Raw genomic sequence first — 18,897 nt, 5'->3', positions numbered from 1 at the left:
TCTGCTCTGGTGTATAATGGTGTTTCATTTGCTCACATGTAGCTATAATTGATCTAAGGTCAGAAAGATTGTTTATGTCATTAATTGTGCTCAGTTGTGCCAGTGGCATTCCCAGCAATCATCATTACATAGACAGCAACTGACCAATTCATTTATCATTAGTTTATTTCACAGCAGTTCAGGCAAGAGAAATTCCAGTGTTTTCAATTACAGAATGTTTTCTTCAACATTCTAATTAATAACCCACCACCAGAAATATCATTGAAATTCTGTTGGGCTTGAAATAAAATATCAGACTTTACATTATAAAATATCCTAAAAGTCATATGTATAAAATAGCACAGTAAACATTGATTGTGAAAGTAGCATACCACATGGAATATAAAGTGATAAAACATGTAGTAGTGTTAAAACTAGCCAAAACCTCTTTAACCACTGCTTGTTGTCCATAACAATAGTTAGACTAGGTCTGCCCAACCCTGTTCCTGGAGAGCTACCTTCCTGGATGTTCTCTCTAAGCCCACGTTTAACTAAACTGATTCAGATTTTACTCAAACCTATTATCAGGAATGCTAGGGTTGTAGAGAATCTACAAGGCTGTAAATCTCCAGGAACAGGGCTGGGCAGCCCTGGATAAATTGGCATTTTAAACATGGTTCACAATGCAGTGTAGTGTGATCCACACTGGTTTCTGCATTTCCAAATGAACCTATCAAAGATGTATCCTACAAAACCATATTCACCATGAATTTCAATTCTGAATCGAAATGGATTCACTCCACAGGCCTCCGGTGCAGTAATGAATGATTCACTGAATTGGACAGCATGGAATGTCTCCGCTTATAAGAAATCCCTATGTTTAAACTCCACCAAGCTAAAGGAAAGCCGGAGTCCCAGGTTCATTCCTGCCCTCCAGTGAGTTTGTGGAAGAGTTCCTCGTCCAGTGTCTCGTTCTGGTCTTTGGAGCGTGTTGAGAGGAAGATGTATCCCCCAATGTACTCATGGACAACCTTACAGTCACAACTCACACAGGAAAAGGCTATCGCCACACTCTGATCGAATTCAATGGTCACCTGGAGATGAAACCACATGGATGATTACTGATTCCTGTCATTTCGAGACACCGTTTCAAATGATTTTTCTCTCATTGCAAAGCCAAATTCTTTTTTGATTTTATAATCTGTTCAAATATAATCAACCCAACAAATAAACCAATCAATTTACCTGTCGGATCTCCCAGTTGACATTCCACTGTTTCATGTTGGCAAACCTCCAGGTGGTGACGGGCAGGCCCGTGGACATGTCAATACGAATAAGACGATTGTATGAGATACCGAGCAGCTCATCTTTTTTGCTGCCCCGAAACCTAAAACACACATACACATTCATAGTGTTCGTCAAGGTTGTGTGATGGTTCACTTTGTCTGAGAACATGAAAATGGACCATAGCTTACGCCTTAACTCAGCAAGCTAACGCGACCTTGACGCGCTTGAAAGCCGGTCGGTCACGTAAACCTACCTGACAATGTAGTACTTGATTCCAAAGTCTGGCAGGGACTGCCAGGCCTGGATGAAGCGCATTTTCGCTTCAGTGAGAGAGAGCCCAGATATGTTCTGATGGGCCTCCAGGATCCTCGATGTCAGCTGGACAGGAGACAGAATCAGAACATGTGGATGACTTAACACAAAGCACAGGTTTCTTCTGATAGCTACTATATCTAGTAGTAGTAAGAAGGATCTACTTAAGTCTATGGAGTTGCATCGATTTTTCAACAAGTCATTTTAACATGTATGCAGTAATTGCAAGTCGCTCTGGATAAGAGCATCTGCTAAGTATATTAAATAATGTCAATCAAATCTTTAAAAAGAATACTGAGCAGGTTAGTAAGCGCAGTAGAACGCGAATGTCAACAGTTAAGTGAGCCTGACTCATTCTAATAATGGCTCCATCTACAGAGAGCTCTGGTGAGTTGTCTGTGGTTCACAATCACAGAATCATACTGGATTGATCCCTCTCTCTGGCAGACAGAATCCAACCTGCTTGGTCTTGTACTTCTTGGTGTATCTGGGTGAGACGAAGCACTCAGGATTCATGTCCATGGCATCCAGGTCCGGAGCTGCCTGACCAGAAGGGGGCGCCATACTCTTCATCTGCAGAAATGACTGGATTTTCTTCACTTCCGACCTAGTTCAATCACAGGTTGTCCAGGTCAGTTGACGGACAAAACCCTCTGATGTTTTTATCTGTTTAGCCATCTCTATAGGTATTCACTCATCTTTTGCATCTAGCAGTTCTCCATAAAGATTGATATCTAATTCGTAACAGGTCCAAGACACGAGAAGGATTGAGTGATTCAGTCTAACCTGTAGGAGCTGTAGGCCATTGTCTTGCCCTTAGAGGCCAGGGTACACGCTGCCTTCCACTTGGCATACTGTGCCTCCTGGATGAACACAGAAATACCATTCACATATGAGGGAGGAACAATACTGTTGGTGCCCCAAAGGTAATAACAGAACGTAGAAATAGCATCTCACGTTGTCACAGCGGATGTAGACCTCGTTCATCCCATCAGCCACTGGGAGCAGAAGCTTGATTCCGAACTTCTTGTCTGTCACGTTGACGTCGGGGACAACCTCGCATCCTCTGAGGTGCAGCTGTTCTATGGGCTCTCCGCTCGCTGACTCTTTGTTCTTGTAGTAGGAGATGGTGGTGTCTTTAAAGACGAACCAATACTCCTTATAGGACCGCAACGTCAGTCTTTTAGGCCTGACGTATGAAACCGAATGAAATACAGCTTAGTGAGGACTCGTGAACAGATTCGCACAATCACGCTGTTGAATGTTTTGAGGTTGCTTGGTTATCAGTCTACGTCAAGGACGCCAGGATATTTACAATGTTGTTAACTGTCACTTCTCCAAAGGGAGGTCCCTATGAACTACATTTCCATGGGATGAACAAGTATAAAGGCAAAGCGAACAGTTCAGCTGTCTCTGGCTGTACTTAGATGCCCTCAGAATTTACCTGAACAGCTTGAGAGAGTCTGCCAGTTTCGGAATGTCTGTGATGTCTTCCTGGAGGGTGGGAACAAGCAACTGTCAATTATCCTGTGACTTAGTGACATCATCGTGTCGAGACATGCAATCTAAGCAGCCTACCCCTCAGCCTGTGCTTAAATACAGGTGTTGCACTGTCTCAGACTGTGGAAAACTATCTATAGCAAAAACAAAACATACACACCCTCTTGTTTATCATTTATATGTAAAGAATATAAATCAATTATATGTTTAAAAAGTAGTTACCAATATTCTGTCCGTATGTGCTCCCTCAAGTGTGACCTCTAGATTGGAGAGGGCAGCCTCAACTTCATCTATCTCTGGTTCGTCAGAGGTGTTCAGAGGTTCCGTGGACATGGTTAGCTTGCATATGTGATACTGAAACAATATTACCATAATGATTTATGAGCAAATCTGAATTACGGGAATTGGGGGATATGTCACACTAAGGCAGAGGTTCCCAAACTAGGGGTCGCGATCCCATGGGGGGTCATCTGATATGAAAATGGGGTTGGGGGAGAATTTTTCTTTACATGGTTGGGGTCACAAGAACGTTTGGGAAACCCTGCACTAAGGGCTTATTTACATTATGCTACATTTTCAGAGACACATTGAAGAAAACTTGAGACGCTAGATTATTATGTTATCAACTGCTCGAGGCACAAGCTGCCGTGGTAGTGTGCGGCACATTTTCAAACGAGTCCCTCCAGGGGTTTGAATGTGTGAACATTTGTGTCAGAACTGTATCAAGTTTGTGTGCAGTGCACATACGTATCGCAGGGATTTCCCTCGATTGAAACGCTCAATCCTGCATAGTACATCTCGAACATGTCGGTGTAAATTAAAACGCTATGGAAATTATCATGCAAACTAATGTAGCATTTTATTCTCTCTCTCGTAATGTAAATAAGCCCTATGAGAAACAAGAGATTTTACAACACATGTTTTACATTCAGCATCACTACGTTGAGGGGAAAATATTATCCTTTCAAAAAATAATATATATATATATATATATATATACACTTATGTTTCCGGAGATTTTGTATCCCTGGAAATAATCAGTATGTTTATAATAATTACAGTTTCCAAAACATAGCTTATCCAAAAAAAGTGGTTTCTTGGCACAGCTTAACTCATAATTATGCCTGGGCATTAAACTTGGAAAGAAAACAATTTGCTGAAGTTATCATAGGCTTAGCCACTGACTCACTCTGATGGCCATTCGCTTAACTTTCCCCAAAGGGAAAACATTGAAAATGTATTAGTGCACATTGCCTCATGAATGCTCGGTTTAAGATCTAATAAGGAAATCTATAGAGACCTTATCTTAAAGTGAACTGCTTTGTTGATATACAAATGAAACTAAAAGAAATCTTACTAAAAACCAAACAATCTCCTCTTTCTACTCTCTTCTTCCCCTGGGATAGTCATCTTGTCCCAACATGCCTCCTCTGGGAATGATACACCAAACCGGCTCTCCCAGATAGATAATTGTGTGTGTGTGTATTCAAATATGCGACATGCTTGTGGCCAGGTGCAAGCGTGTGTGTCTACCTGCAAGGAGGCGAACATGATCATCTCCTCCTCAGTGCAGTCGATTTCCTCCAGTAGGATGGCCCAGCGAGCTTGCTCATACAGCTGAGTTATCCTCACAGAATCATACTGAAACACACATCCACCAATCAAATGTTCAGTATCAGGGCTCAGTGGCAAGGCCATGTGTACAGTTATTCCAGACTTTGGGCTGGGAGGTAGTGGTATTTGACCCAGGTTAGGGGTTGCCTCAGGGTTGAGGTCGTAAAAAGGGTAATATTTGGCAAAGGTTAGGGGTTACTTTTGTGTTGAGGTCATAGAAGCTGTGGTATTTGACAAAGGTTAGATTTACCTTTGGGTTAAGGTCGTAAAAGGAATGGTATTTGAAGCGTAGCTGAAGTCTGTCATCATCTCCAATGTCCTGTTCCATCAAGGAGTGGGAGGAATCCAACCACCTGTCAATCACATCAACAGTGTCACAGTCAACCAGGAAGTAATAGCTAAATACCAAATGACTCAGTCTTTTATTTGATAAAAAAATTATGAATAGGCATGCCAAACTTAACAACACATTTGAAATATAACATAATTTAAACTGAAAGGTTAAACTAAATTCAAATGTTTACCTTTAGCAGAGATTAATATCTTAAAAAAGACAATAATGACTTTGATGTTGTTTGTTTTATTAGTTAAAATTGGAACATAGTTTACATCATTCAATCACGAGTGTCCCTAAGTTGATGGGCTAATGATTCCCTCGCCACTCTTTGGATGTCTACCATGATTGACAGACAGAACTGCCCTCCAGCATAACATGTGGAACCCGACAACTAGCATCTCCTCTACCTGACCAGCTATAGAGGACGGTTCCTCTCAAGGTTTCAATGTGGAGTTTTGTTTTGGAAGTAACTCTTACCCTCCGTTAATGATAGCTTTGTCCACCAAGGACAATGGCTGGTACATCTTGGCCAGCTCTGCAGGGGGCAGGTTGGGCTGGCTGGAGGTCAGGAGGTTGTCCCCAAACCACATGCTGGTGGCTGTGGCAGGGGCCCCGTTCTCTGGGTTGTAGGTGGGCACCATGGTCTTACTATACATAGGAGTTCCTGGAAGATTCAGGTGGAAGAGGAGATTAATTCAGGGCCCACGTTTGTTTACTGGCCTGGAATCAGATTTTATTTTTAGATCATAATCATAATATAGAAGGTAGCTGATTCTAGACTAGTGTTTTTTGATAGAACAAAAATCTCTTAATAAATCTCAAATGATATATTAGCATATATTTATTTTTAAATATGCACATGAATGCACATATACATTATGCAAATCACCGATACCAAAATATAAGCCTTATATTCACATATATTTACATATACTGTACGTACAAAATGTGTTTATAATAGAAAATTGGCAGTTTTAATGCATTTAAAGATATTTTATGCATTCATGTATTATAAAAAATCTATTCATTCAATTTATTTAAATACATCTCAGTTTTATTTCAATATATTTCCACAGATATTTTTGTCTATGGGTAGAGTTACAGGAATGAGGACTGAGGCAACATAAAGAATCGTGGGAGAACAGGCCTGCTTTTCATTTGTTTAAACGCAGTCGAGCATACAACTCAGAAATAACTAATTTGACATGGTTCAGAGCCGCAGTCAAAATGAGGCGGTTTTAATGAGCTGATGTGGAAATCTCCACTGCCCTGGACTGTAGCTATGTACTACTGTACAGTCATAGACAGGAAATGTGTGTGGGGGGGGTTGTGTGTTTGAAACAAAGTATGCATTACCAAAAGCCTTTGGAACATGCTGTGCTATTCCATGAGATTTGCTTCATGATTACTGTATTCTTTTACATCTTCAAAACCGCTAACAAATTCTGCATTTTCCATTCCTTCAAGAGATTAAATCTGAAATCTGCAGAAGCCACCATGTGGGCAGAATCTGTTGGGAGGTCTGAGATATAAAAGTCAGTAACTACCTACTTTGAGCTAAACCTTGACTGCATTGCGAAAACAATTAATAATTTCCATTCACAGTGTGTTTGAAGGTGACCATCAAGGTAAGGTATGAACGCCTGTGGAAGTTCTTGTCTGAACAAGGCAATGTTTTTTGTGATTCAATTAAGTTATTCAAACGCTCAGATCACTAACTAGCTAACTTGGTTGAAATGTCTTTGCAGAAAAACATATTGCAAGAATCATTAATCAGTGAAAATATATGCAGTAATAAAATAGACATTTTATTAATATGCACATAACTCGTGGTGTCTCCTACCTGGTCCGCCAGAACCTCCACTGGTTTTGTCCATGTCTATGATGTCCTCCAGTACTGGGTTCTTGTCTTTCTTCTTCTTCTTCTTGGATGGGTCATCTGGAAGCTTTAGAAGGGACAGCTCCTCTGGCCTTCTGATGTCTGAAGGAGAGAGAGGATGTCAAGGAAAGATTGTGTACCCCTAGACCCTAAACCATAACCTCTTCTTTGGCCTCCTAAATCGGGGAAAAGGAAGCTGCACCCTATAGATCCTAGCCCCTAGAACTCCCGCCCTGAATCTATATTAAAAGCCCTAGCCACTAGGTCCCAGCTGCTTGACCCCATTCTGGACCCTCACGTCTTACATGCCCCTGTTTATTTGTCCTGTTAAATCTTAGCTGTGGTGGCCATTCCCCCTTACCAATTATCAGTATGGGAAACTTCAGAATAGACACTGTCCCAATATATTCACATCTGCAATTTTGACAAGGGGAGGGGTCGGCAAGGAGTGAGTGAGCCCCACACAGACTATCTATCTATACGGCTGAATCTAGTTTCTCAGCCCTGTGCTAGGGACCAGGAAGAAGAGGATGAGGCGTCTGACTTGGCTAGGGTACTCACTTAACGCCCTGCAGATCTCGGCGACAGTCTTGAAGACAACGGCGGAGTAACTGACAGTGAGTTTGGCCATCTTCATGTTGGGCAGCTGAATACACAGAGGTTTGTGTTGTGGGGTGTAGCGTAGATCAGCGTCCGCTTGGACTCCATACTTGTCCAAGGTCCAGTGTGTCTTCAGTAGCCAACATTTCCTCTGCTGCCACCACAGAGCATGGTCTGACCAATCCTGAGGAGCCTCTGAGAGGAGGGGGTTTGTTAGGAGGGGGTTTGTTAGAAGGCATAGTTTCATCAAGACAGAAACGATTAAATATATCGGGCCATATTCTCTAACTTTGACGAAAACGATTGATTGAAACCACTGGTTTCAAATGGCTAGAATAACTGGAATCTCTATTGTCTTTCCTTTTCAAGCACTTAAGCAGTTATCTCTCACAGAACGATTACCTCACCCCTTACCAGCAGGCTTCAACACAAACGGGGTCAAGCAACCTAGATAGAGTGTCACAGAGGCTTTTCACACTGTCCCAATTAACTCTCTTATCTGTTTCCCATCCTCTAACAACTGTGACTCTGTAAACCATCAGGTTCTAGCACCTCTCCTTTTCTCCCAATACACCAAGTCATTGGATCTCACCTATTATTGCTAGGTGGATCGCATTCAACTGATATTCTCCTCCCTACATTTGACATCAAAGTGGCGTTTTTGCGTGCCTGGCAGACTCCACCTCAAGCTCAACCTTAACAAGAAAGAGCAGCCTTTTCCCACTCCAAGAGTGTAAAGAACTGGTGTGACCGTAGACAACACCATGTCTTTCTCCTTAAAAAGCAATGGAATGACTCGCTCCTGCAGGTACATGCTCTTTAAGATTTCCTAGAGCACGATCTTACCTCACACAGGAAGCAGCTCAAGTTTTAATTCCGGCACTTATCGCACGTCTGCGACTGCTGCAAATCACCGTTGGCAGTTCTCCCTGCTTGTGAAATCAAACCACTGCAGTTAATCTAGAACGCCACAGCCAGCCGGTGTTCAACCTTCCCCAGTTCTCCCATGTCAACCAGTGTCTCTGTTCACTCTACTGGCTTCTAGTAAAAACTCACATCTAGTCTGAGAACATGGCCCCTACAGTAAGACAGTGCCCAGTCAAAAGTCTTCTCTGCACTGGCACCCGGGAGGTGGAATCAGTTTCCCCTTGAGCCTAGCACAGCATAGTTCCCGGCCCTTCTCACAAGTCATTGCCTTTTGCTTTTACAGTGTCTGGCTGGAATGGTACATATTATAAAATCCTTCTTCATTTGAAAATGTTTGTGTAAGTACATGGATGTGTAAACGTATACTTCGATACAATGCGATAAACGAATCTAAACAAACCACCTGCATAAAGCCATCGAAGACCCTACAGGAAGTGAGGTTGATGATTCTGTATGACATCATGTTGTGATGTAAGGGCTGAACCCAGAATAATACTTGTCTAGTCAGATGACACACTCCTGGATCATCTACAGAGTCATTAACACCCACATCCGCTGACACAGCTCGTATCTATCTGATATTAACTGAGGCTAGAGGCCACTTTCATAGTGTCTTCCCAAGGGGAGTTCCCTAACCCTAATCCTCCTGGATGAACACGCAGTGTGTCTTAAATCACACCCTATTCCCAATATAGTGCACTGATTTTCTAGACTTCTAGACTGTCAAAAGAAGTGCACTACATAGGGAACGAGGTGTTTTACTCTTGTAAAATGTTCACCCCAGGTGAGTAAATATGAGATAAAATGACGAACTTCAACCCCTCAGGCTGTGCAACAATTGTGGAAAAACAATTCTACTCAGCAGCATAAAGGAATGGAGCAAATAAGGGTGTGTTCTCCAGTCTAGTACTCTGGCTGACAGAAAGAGAAAGAGCGAGGCAGAGAGACTCAGATTGTAAATAAAAGAGTGAGAGAGAAGGAGACTGAGAGATTGACAATGCACTGTACATGAAAGAGAGGCAGAGCGAAAGACTGAGAATGTCAATAAAAGGGAGAGAGACTTACTGATTTTCTCCACCAGTTTGAGCATGAGTCCTCCAACATGCAGGTTTCCCAAAACTCGCAGTTTAAACTTCATCCCCTCATCTCCATCTCTCTGGTCCACCTGGACTGTCAGCTCCCATGAAGCTTTGTCATATTCCACTGTGGCTCCCATAGCCCTGCCACAGGACAGCGATAGCAGACAAAATAAAATAATGCAGCATTAAAAATAAGAGACAATGTGACTGATCCTGTTGTTGCAGCCCCAAAAAACTGCCTGAAGAGTGGAACATTACAGCTTAGTATCTTCTACTCTGCTACCTGCTAACTGGAAGCAGTGTCTGAGGGCCAGTACTAATGTGGCGCTACATTTCACAAAATCACATGAAAATAATGGGTGGAAACCATTGGAGCGTAGCAGCTAGAGGTGAGATCACTCTACCTAACCTACAGAAAACTTAATAGAATGTCTGTCACAGCGGTTCTGGAGGAGATGACAACTACTGAAATAATTAGAGATGTTCTGAGGGCTTCAACAAATTCAGAGTTGAAGAAAGAGAGAGAGGGGGAGAGGGATAAAGGATAAAATACATTTATTATAGTAATTGGGATAGGATAGGAATGATAATGCTATGTAAGACGTAAGACCAAAGTCCCTCCCACACACATACAGTACAATTAAGTCCAAAAGTATTTGGACAATGACACATTATATTTTCTCGGCTCTGTATTCACATTAAATTCTAAACGATACAATGAGATAATGAAGTTAAACTGCAGACACCGTCCCCCATTTTAGGGTATCAAATGTATTTGGACAAATAAACATTAAGTACAATAAATGAGTCATGTTTAGCACTTGGTTGTATATTCTTTTCGTGCAATGATTGCCTTAAGAGACCCTTATAAATGACTTCCCTGGGGACCATCCCTGATGATGCTCAGCCAGGCCTGCAAAGAAGTAGCTATTTTTGCCTTCCATCTAGTGTCGATCATGGGAAATCATGCTGAAATGGATTCAGAGTGGATGATTTACTTTTTACTTAGATGCCATGAAATGAGTTCAGAGGCATTTCATTGTATCTGAGCCGACACAATGTTTTAGTACACTTCAGAATTCTTCTTGCTGATGCCATCAGAAGTTACCTCATCAATGAAGACAAGTGAGCCAATTCCAGTGTGGGCCATACATGCCCAAAACCCCTCCACTAATCTGGTGATGAGAATGACCAAACCTTCCGGTTGCCATCACTCTGGTAGGTGTTATTCTTTGTCCCATTTTACTAACCCTTTTTAATTAGAACTCTACCTTCTCTTTTAGGCACTGTTTTTTTGCATTGGCACATATTTATTGTCAGGCACCAGCAACAGGCTCCAAATGTAAAGACTAGAATCAAAAGGAGACATTGACAGCTCTCTAAATGCACAAAAAATCCAATGCCTAATAGTAAACAGCTAGGAAACCAACTGTCCAAATGCTTACCATACCAAAAAATGGGGGGAATATGTATCAACCATTCTGGAATTTCTATATAGTTAATTTGACATTATTAACACTGAGTCTGCACAAAAATACAATGTGCAGCAATAAAAAAACAAAAAAAACAGGTCAGCTCTCCGAATACTGTTGGATTTCACTGTATATACATTAGTCCACGTTTGAGTGTTAGAGGGGATGCTCAAAGAAGAGGAGAGAGAAAGGTGAAGAACCCAAAGGAGAAGGGAGGGCAGGTGGGAGGCTAGGGTTTCTTCCGTGGAATGTGTGACATGCAGGGACACGAATCTGGCGCATTAACAAACACGACAAAGGTCTCCCTTTATCTTGGTCTATTTGTCACACACACACACACACACACACACACACACACATATATATATATATACAGTATAACATTCCTCGTAAATAAGGGGAAACACACAAACAGTGCACTGAAACACACCTAGCTACTCAAATATCAGTAAGATTATGTCCCCAGAGGCTAATAACAAATACCTGTCTCCCATTCTTTCTCTTTGCTTCGGAATACCTGTGGTCTGGACAGCTATAAGGAGGGGACTATTACTGTGTGTTTTGAAAGTTTGATAGTAAGTGAAGTATATCATTTTAGCGTTAATCTTTTTTAAAACCTTGTTACAAACTTTAATGTAGACACGTATTACAGAGTCAATATTGTTATTCTCAATCTTTGTGATCCTCTTACTCCACATAACTGTGGGGTACAGTTGTCTCAACCTGTCAATACTTGAGTCTGTAGGGCCCAGCTTTTAAAAAAAAAAGCTATCAGATAGGAGTTAAATACAAAATATTAACTACAATGGAGTACCCAATGGAGGTCACTGATTCGTTCGTTCTATTCATCCTACTGCCTGTATTTAATCTTATCTGACAGCCCAAAACCATTCTAAAGAGATGCATTTTGAAATAGTGGCCCAGAGGTAGCCTACAGAGATTTTAAGTGAATATACCCCTGACAGAGAAAGATATACAATAGACTTATTGTGAAGCATGAATAAGCACACCACCAATACGAATATATCAAGCATAAACAACAAACAAAGCGAGGTGAAAACAACCTTTTCATTTATATCTAAGCCTTGAGAAAGCCAGACAATAGCCAAATTCTAGTTTACAGTAGCCTATTTTACAACATTGAAAACTAACATGGAAATACAAAGTCAGTAGAGCTGTTTATCAATAGATCAATAGTGATAATTAACAGGACAGCAATGTAAAAACTGTAATGTAAATTAGAAGAGTATGTAACGGCAAAAATGTTAGGCCTACAGTGTTAAACGATTTAAAACAAAACTCCCAGGCCTCAAGCTAAAAGAAAATCGACCGACAGACGTGTACGGTCGCTACTGTTGTGCTTTTATCGCAGGTAGATGAATACGTTCGACTGTCAAACAATGAAGGTATAATAGAAAACTCACCTTATTAAAAATGTTGTTGTTGATATTCCTTTGAAATCACTTTTATATTTGTTACTATAGGCCTATGTGGTCTCCTGTCCAATTCGACCAGACATGTACCCGCCCCGTTCGTACAGGTAGGAAATAGCTGTGCCTCGTCCACGTTCACACAGCCCCCCTCCCCACCACCCCCAACTGCTTCAGCCCTGAACTGTAGACATGCATGAGATTCTCCTGTCTGTATTACTCATGAAACTACCATATGCCGTATTAGTATGTAGGCCCTCGACATCATCTAGAGACTTGTTTACTTTCCGAAGCTAACTATAATTTGAAATAGGTGTGAGGTAGAAGCACAGTTAACCTACCTATTTAGGCCAGTCTGAGTTCTGTGAATCAGTCAGTCAGCGTACCTTCCCTATCAGCGTCATACGCGCAAACAACGTTGTAAGTATCCTATGAATCATAACACGTATTCAGTGTGTAGTCATGCTGTATAGAGATACTAGTTTACATTATTTTCATGTATTCATTTAGCAGACACTGATCTACAGAGGACTTACAAAAGCAATTCCAGCTCAAAGGCACACATCATTGAGCAACAGCTAGTTTGGCATACATACATATATGTACATACGGATATTTTGTAATTTCATCTTTAAAAACGCAATCTTTCTGATTCATTGGAAAATTGAGTGCGATCTGTTGGATTGCACCATATTCTCATTTTACTTGTTTGGGTTCTGATAGTGAGGGCTTGCAGACAAATGTATTATCACTAAAGGAGTACCTGGTCTCAGAGCCACAAAGAAGGCCCAGTCAATCCTTGCTAAATCCATGCAATGTATAAACCATGTTCTATGTATATGACTATAAAACAATAAAAGATTCCATTGGCTTAAACATTCCAATGTATAATGTATAGGCTTAATGACACTTAATAATCAATAACAATTTCTCAATAACAATGTCTAACTTCTAGATTGCTGGCAATAGCAGTGAACTATTGCTTGAATTACCTGCTACAGAGGCTGCTCCATACACAATTAGCCTAATCACTTGCTACTCTATCAAATAACAAATCATTGAAGTAATCATTATCAAATAAATACACAGAAACACTACACATTTACAGAGTCAAAAGACAGGATTTCAAGTATTCTGTACCACTTCTACAAATGTAAGTTTGCCCATGCTACCTTACTCATTCAATTTGCCTCAATTGCACATTTAGAATGCCATTTCAAATTACCATCTGTACCCGCACAACATTTATCCCACTTGTAACATACTCTATACCTAATACTAGTACATCTTCCACCCTCCTCTATTTGCTTTAACTGCACGTTTAGTATTGCCTTTTTTGATTCAATGATGAGGCTCATACACTACCCTAGGACACAAATTGTTCAGCACTCTTAAAGCATCGATCCCAAGCTATAAACGCAGTTTTCTCAAAAGAGATGGAAGACTACCCTCTGCTGGATATGACAAGAATGTTCCAGAATCAGACTCCACTCCCTCTTGCTGTCGGACCCCTATTGCCACAGTGAAAAGAAGGGAAGAGTTGGGAACAAAGACATTAACAGACAGGAGAAAGAGTTTGGTACAGCTGGGATGGTCGAGTTGCGAATCATTACAATTTGTCAGGTCTTAAATTATGATCCTATTGATAAGTGAATATCTTAACATGAATATTGCTTATCTGCAACTGACAGATTTTCATTAACATCGTAAAAACTAGGTCTGGTCTGTTCCAAAAGTGACCCATGAGCAGGTGCTAACAGACTACCTTTAAAGTACCCCATGAACGTCCAGTTGTAGGTCACCCCCTTATCTACACTCTGGAGGTGGCACACAATGTTGTGACCTCAATCACTCATAGTCTGTCACTCAATCTATTTCAACCGATTTCAAGTTGACCTGCTAATGTGACCGTTGACCTTTTAACATGTAATTTGACCTTTGTTCTGATCACCCTTCCTTTCCTCCAAGCCTTGACCCGAAGGGGGAGAGAGAGAAGGATAATGGTGTTGTCCGGGTAAAGACTGAGAAAGGTATGCACTGCTGTTAAACAGAAACAAGTCATGAGTATCTATCCTTGTGCTGTACATCTATATTACTATACCATGAGCAAGCAAGTTTATTTATATAGCACAATTCATTCAATGTACTTTGATATTCTCTGTTCTCTTGGTCCTGGTTAACATTCTAGCAGCAGCATTCTGAGGAGTCCAGTTAAGAGGGCATTACAGTAGTCAACCCTACAAGAGATAAAAGCATGGATGAGCTTCTATTGGTCTTTTTGGGACACCATAAAGATTCGGTTTATATTTTTAAGATGATAGAATGCTGTTGTGGTGAACAGTTTGATATGACTGTTAAATGTGAGGTCTAAGTCTATCAGAACACCAAAATTATGCACTTGGTCCCTGGTTTTTAGGGCCCGAGAATCCAGCTCTTTACTAATACTAGTTATTTTATTTTTGTTGCCAAACACAATCATCTCGGTTTTATCTTGGTTTACTTGTAGACAATTTTGGTTCATCCAGGTATTTATGTGCTCTATACTGTTTAAAAAAAGTCTGAAGGCAGTGTGTCGAGACAACATGAGGAAGCTTTAAGATGTCAAATTGTCTCTTCTAGGGATTTCTTTCAATTCCAGTAAATTGCGACATAATAACCAAGTTATAAGCCATAAAATATACTGTTGCAGTTGCCAGATTCCTATATTTGGTCTGTCCTGAATGACCTTGATCTGGGCTTAAAATAGTGGTCTGTGATTTGTTCATTTTAGTCTTAGCCTTAATCTGGTCGTATTAGCCCTAATCTGAATCAGATGACCTCCACAATCAATTTACCTTAACCCAGTTGGGGTGGTTTGGGATGAGATGGACTGCAGAGTGAAGGAAAAGCAGGCTACAGGTGCTCAGCATATTTGGGAGAGAATGCAGAATGAGAGAATGCAAAGTGTGTGCAAAGCTGTCATCAAAGCAAAAGGTAGCTATTTTTGTACAATGTGGAAAATAGGAAAACTAAAGAAATATATTAGAATGAGGAGATTAAACTGTTGACTGGTACAGCACTATGTGTCAGACATAAATGAGGTCTGACAGTTAGCGCTTTGATATTTTAGTTTTCAAAGGAACACAAGGCAACTAAAACAGTTCCTGCAAGTGCCAGATAGTCTGTTCCTGAATTGCAGATGCATTGGTCATGAAAACCGCTAAATTATAATTAAATGTTTAATGGGGAACAGTCTAAAAAATCATGAAAGCTTATGTCAAACATGGACAAATTGCATCAGCAAAGAGGAAAATACATTTAACAAAATAGTTGCTAAACGGCCCAAAAGTACAGGTTGAAAATTACCCCAACATTTTATCAGAACCTCCCAGACCAAGACAACTGAACATTTTGATCTTCACAGACATATAGAATTAATGGCAGGGCTGCCATTCAGAAACTGCTTGCATCCAGTCCAATGCACAAAAACGCATAACTTGGTGTAAGGAGCACAAAAGCTGGACCCCTGAGCAATGGAACATTTTAACATTTTCTGAATAATCATGGGTCACCATATTTCCCACATCTGGATGGCTTTTTATTTGGAGAAAGCTGAAGAACCCACAATGTCTGCTTCCAACTAATAAACATGGTGGGGGATCCGTAATGGTATGGGCAACCATCTCATGGGAGTTATTGGGTTATTGGATTTTGCAGTTTTTCCCACTTACAAAGTCTGTAATGTTTATCATAGGTACTCTTGAACTGTGAGTGACGGAATCTAAAACAAAAATCCAGAAAATCACAGTGTATGATTTTTAAGTAATGCCTGGTTTGAACTCGTTTGGATGCATTATGGACTTGTTTAATTTCCTAATATTTCCTAAGTTATTTGGACCCTGGCTAATATCCAAGCTACACAAACCTAGCTAACTACATTTTAGTTTAGCTACATTCACATTAGGTGTGTTTACACTGCACTTTAGCTTAAAACAATGCAGTGTGAAAAGGCCTATAGAAATCTAGACTGTGTTCTTGTAAACTTCAAGCAAGGGTGGAATGGTTTTGTGAAATACTTTCCTTTTTATAGTATATCAATACACTCATTGACACTCAGTTTCCTTTTTTGACTGACACAGGAAAATGGAAAGATATGGCCAATCAAAGAAAACTTTGGAAAGGCAAGATACAAAGGAAATAAAGAAAAGCATGAAAAGGCAAGGCGATATAAAGACAGAAATAGAATATATTGCCAAGTAAGAGACAATTAAAAATGTAATCAAGACATTTCAGTCATGCCCAAACTTTCCTAGATCAGTTGAAACTGAAGGAACCACTAGGTTTAGCCAATACCATTTTTTTTGTTTGCTGCAAACTTTTTAAAGAGGTGAGATAGTAGGGGAATTTATGCACAAGGGCTTAATGGAAAAACAGTGTGCAAATTGTGGGTACATAATTGTTAATTTTATATTCAAATTATACCTGACACATAGTTATAGTCTACTTCTCACATTTGTGAGATAATTAAAACAAATCTGACCTGGGTGCCCAGAAAGAAGACAGAAAAGGACAGGTAGTTGATTCAGGGGGCCTACTTTTTTACTTGCCCATAGATAAATCCCAATTCTGGATTCCTAGTAATGTATCTGTCTATTGTGACAAACTTTTCAATGTTTATCTTGGAATCGTGTTGTATTGATTCAATTGAGCAAAAGATGTTCTCTGGGCTTAAACATTAAACATTGAAAAAATCATGAAGGCTATAAAGCATACAACATTCTTTGTCAAAAGATTGTTTATTCAACTTACTTCCAAACTGATTATAACATTCTGATTAGAAACGTTGTTGTGATTTGCGGCCTCAGTAGGACCTCTATGTTCCTGGATACAGCCTTCCTCGCAATGTTTTGCAACTCACAAAACCTTCCAAAGTTGAATTATTTTATTCTGAGTGCAAATTGTGATAAATTACTTTTAAACCAAATATTTTCTCTGAGCTAGTGCAAATGTTATGTTACTGCATCTAATCTGAATGCTCTACTATAAGCAGACACTTGTTGAATAGGTCCACAAGTCTTCTCCGTCTTTCAGTGCTATTTTCCCCAGCTGTGTCTCACGTAGACCTGTCTAGTCGATAATGGAATTTGTTGACAACAATTTTTATTATCTATGTTATTGATTTTATTTGATTATTTGTTACAGCCCTATAAAATGCCCTTTAAAATGCTTTTCAATGAAAATTCTGGAAATTTTTGCCAACCAAGAAATTTAAACTGGAACAGAAAAAGCATATTTTACACTTAAAACAGATAAGACCACAGAAAACTGAATACTGATATTTAAGGATCAGCAAGGGATCCAGAGGCTAGAAACAACATTTCAGGAGGCTGACTTTGAACTCAGTTTGGTGAGTTTCATTCTACTCTGGATCTTAAGATCTTTTTATTAACATTTTACAACATTCCATTTACCTTGTTTCAGCTGCATATTTACATAATTGCAACTACTTAGGCCCTTGTCCATTAGATTAGATTCAACTTTACTGTCACTGAACATGCACAAGTTCCATACAACGAAATGCAGTTAGCATCTAACCAGAAGTGCAAATAGAAGAGGGCAGAAAATGTACAAGTATTTACAAGTAATAAGTATATGTATATTTCAAATGGAATGTATAGATGTGCAATGAAGGCAAATGCAGTACAAATGGCAATAATAAATGTGCAATGAAAGCAAATAGAGGAGGGCAGAAAATGTACAAGTATTACGTGTATGTTACAAGTGGAATACATAGTTACAAGTGGAATAAATCTAAATTTGCAATTGAGGCAAATTGAAGGAGTAAGATAGCATGTGCAACTGAAATGCAGGGATAGCAGCAATGAGTTTTCTGAGGTAGGCATGTACATGTAACAACTGAAAAATGCAAGTACAATGTCAATTCTAAATGTTTAATAAATGCAAGTTGAAGGTGCAAGTTGGCATGTGCAACTGAAATGCAGTGATAGCAGACATATACATGTATAGTAACAACTGAACACTTCCTTAACAGACTTTGCAAGGCAGTGTCAGAGTACAGTAGTACAAAGGGTGTAGTGCAACAAGATCCCTGAGAGGCAGTACTGAGAGGTGGGTTGGTTAGTGATGGGTCTACAGAGTTCAGCAGGGTTACAGTAGATGGAAAGAAACTGGCCCTCATTCATGAATCCTCAGAAAAGATTTGAACGTTGGGAGAGATTTACGATCATCCCTAAGTGTGATTCATGAAACTGTTGCACCTGGTCGAAATGTGCGTAGAAGTCATTGCAGATTGATAAATCGGATCAATCCGTGAATGCAAGAACGTGCTGCACCTGACCTTATTTACATATGACACATGTAGCAATCCGAAACCTACAAATTGGCAGTTTTCAACATACATTATAGCCTGAGACGGCTAATTAACCATTCGTCATTCTCCATGACAAAATCGGCGCGGTTATGGAACACTGGGCTGAGACAC

The 18,897-nt window shown here is 40.1% G+C and overlaps 1 protein-coding gene across 2 annotated transcripts; it reads right to left on the bottom strand.

Annotated features, from left to right (window-relative positions):
• Positions 1-147: 147 nt before the first annotated feature.
• On the bottom strand, positions 148-12,822 carry fermt1 (fermitin family member 1). 2 transcript variants are annotated; one of them, XM_020056028.2, is made up of 15 exons: positions 12,758-12,822; positions 9,501-9,655; positions 7,470-7,703; positions 6,873-7,010; positions 5,507-5,693; positions 4,943-5,045; positions 4,612-4,719; positions 3,301-3,432; positions 3,023-3,072; positions 2,536-2,767; positions 2,365-2,441; positions 2,038-2,185; positions 1,520-1,644; positions 1,225-1,366; positions 148-1,073 (listed from the first exon to the last, which is right to left on the bottom strand). In XM_020056028.2, exons 2-15 carry the CDS (start codon positions 9,649-9,651, stop codon positions 900-902), a joined length of 2,001 nt encoding a protein of 666 aa, XP_019911587.1. In that variant the 5' UTR covers positions 9,652-9,655; positions 12,758-12,822; the 3' UTR covers positions 148-899. The 2 variants fall into 2 exon arrangements, with proteins under 2 accessions (XP_019911587.1, XP_010880492.1); XM_010882190.5 differs by lacking the exon at positions 12,758-12,822 and adding an exon at positions 12,411-12,736.
• Positions 12,823-18,897: the final 6,075 nt, after the last annotated feature.

The sequence above is a fragment of the Esox lucius genome, chromosome 18 (assembly GCF_011004845.1).
Source record: "Esox lucius isolate fEsoLuc1 chromosome 18, fEsoLuc1.pri, whole genome shotgun sequence".
NCBI lineage: Eukaryota > Metazoa > Chordata > Actinopteri > Esociformes > Esocidae > Esox > Esox lucius.
The sequence above is the reverse complement of the archived record's forward strand: the minus strand, read 5'-3'. Positions and strand labels throughout refer to the sequence as shown.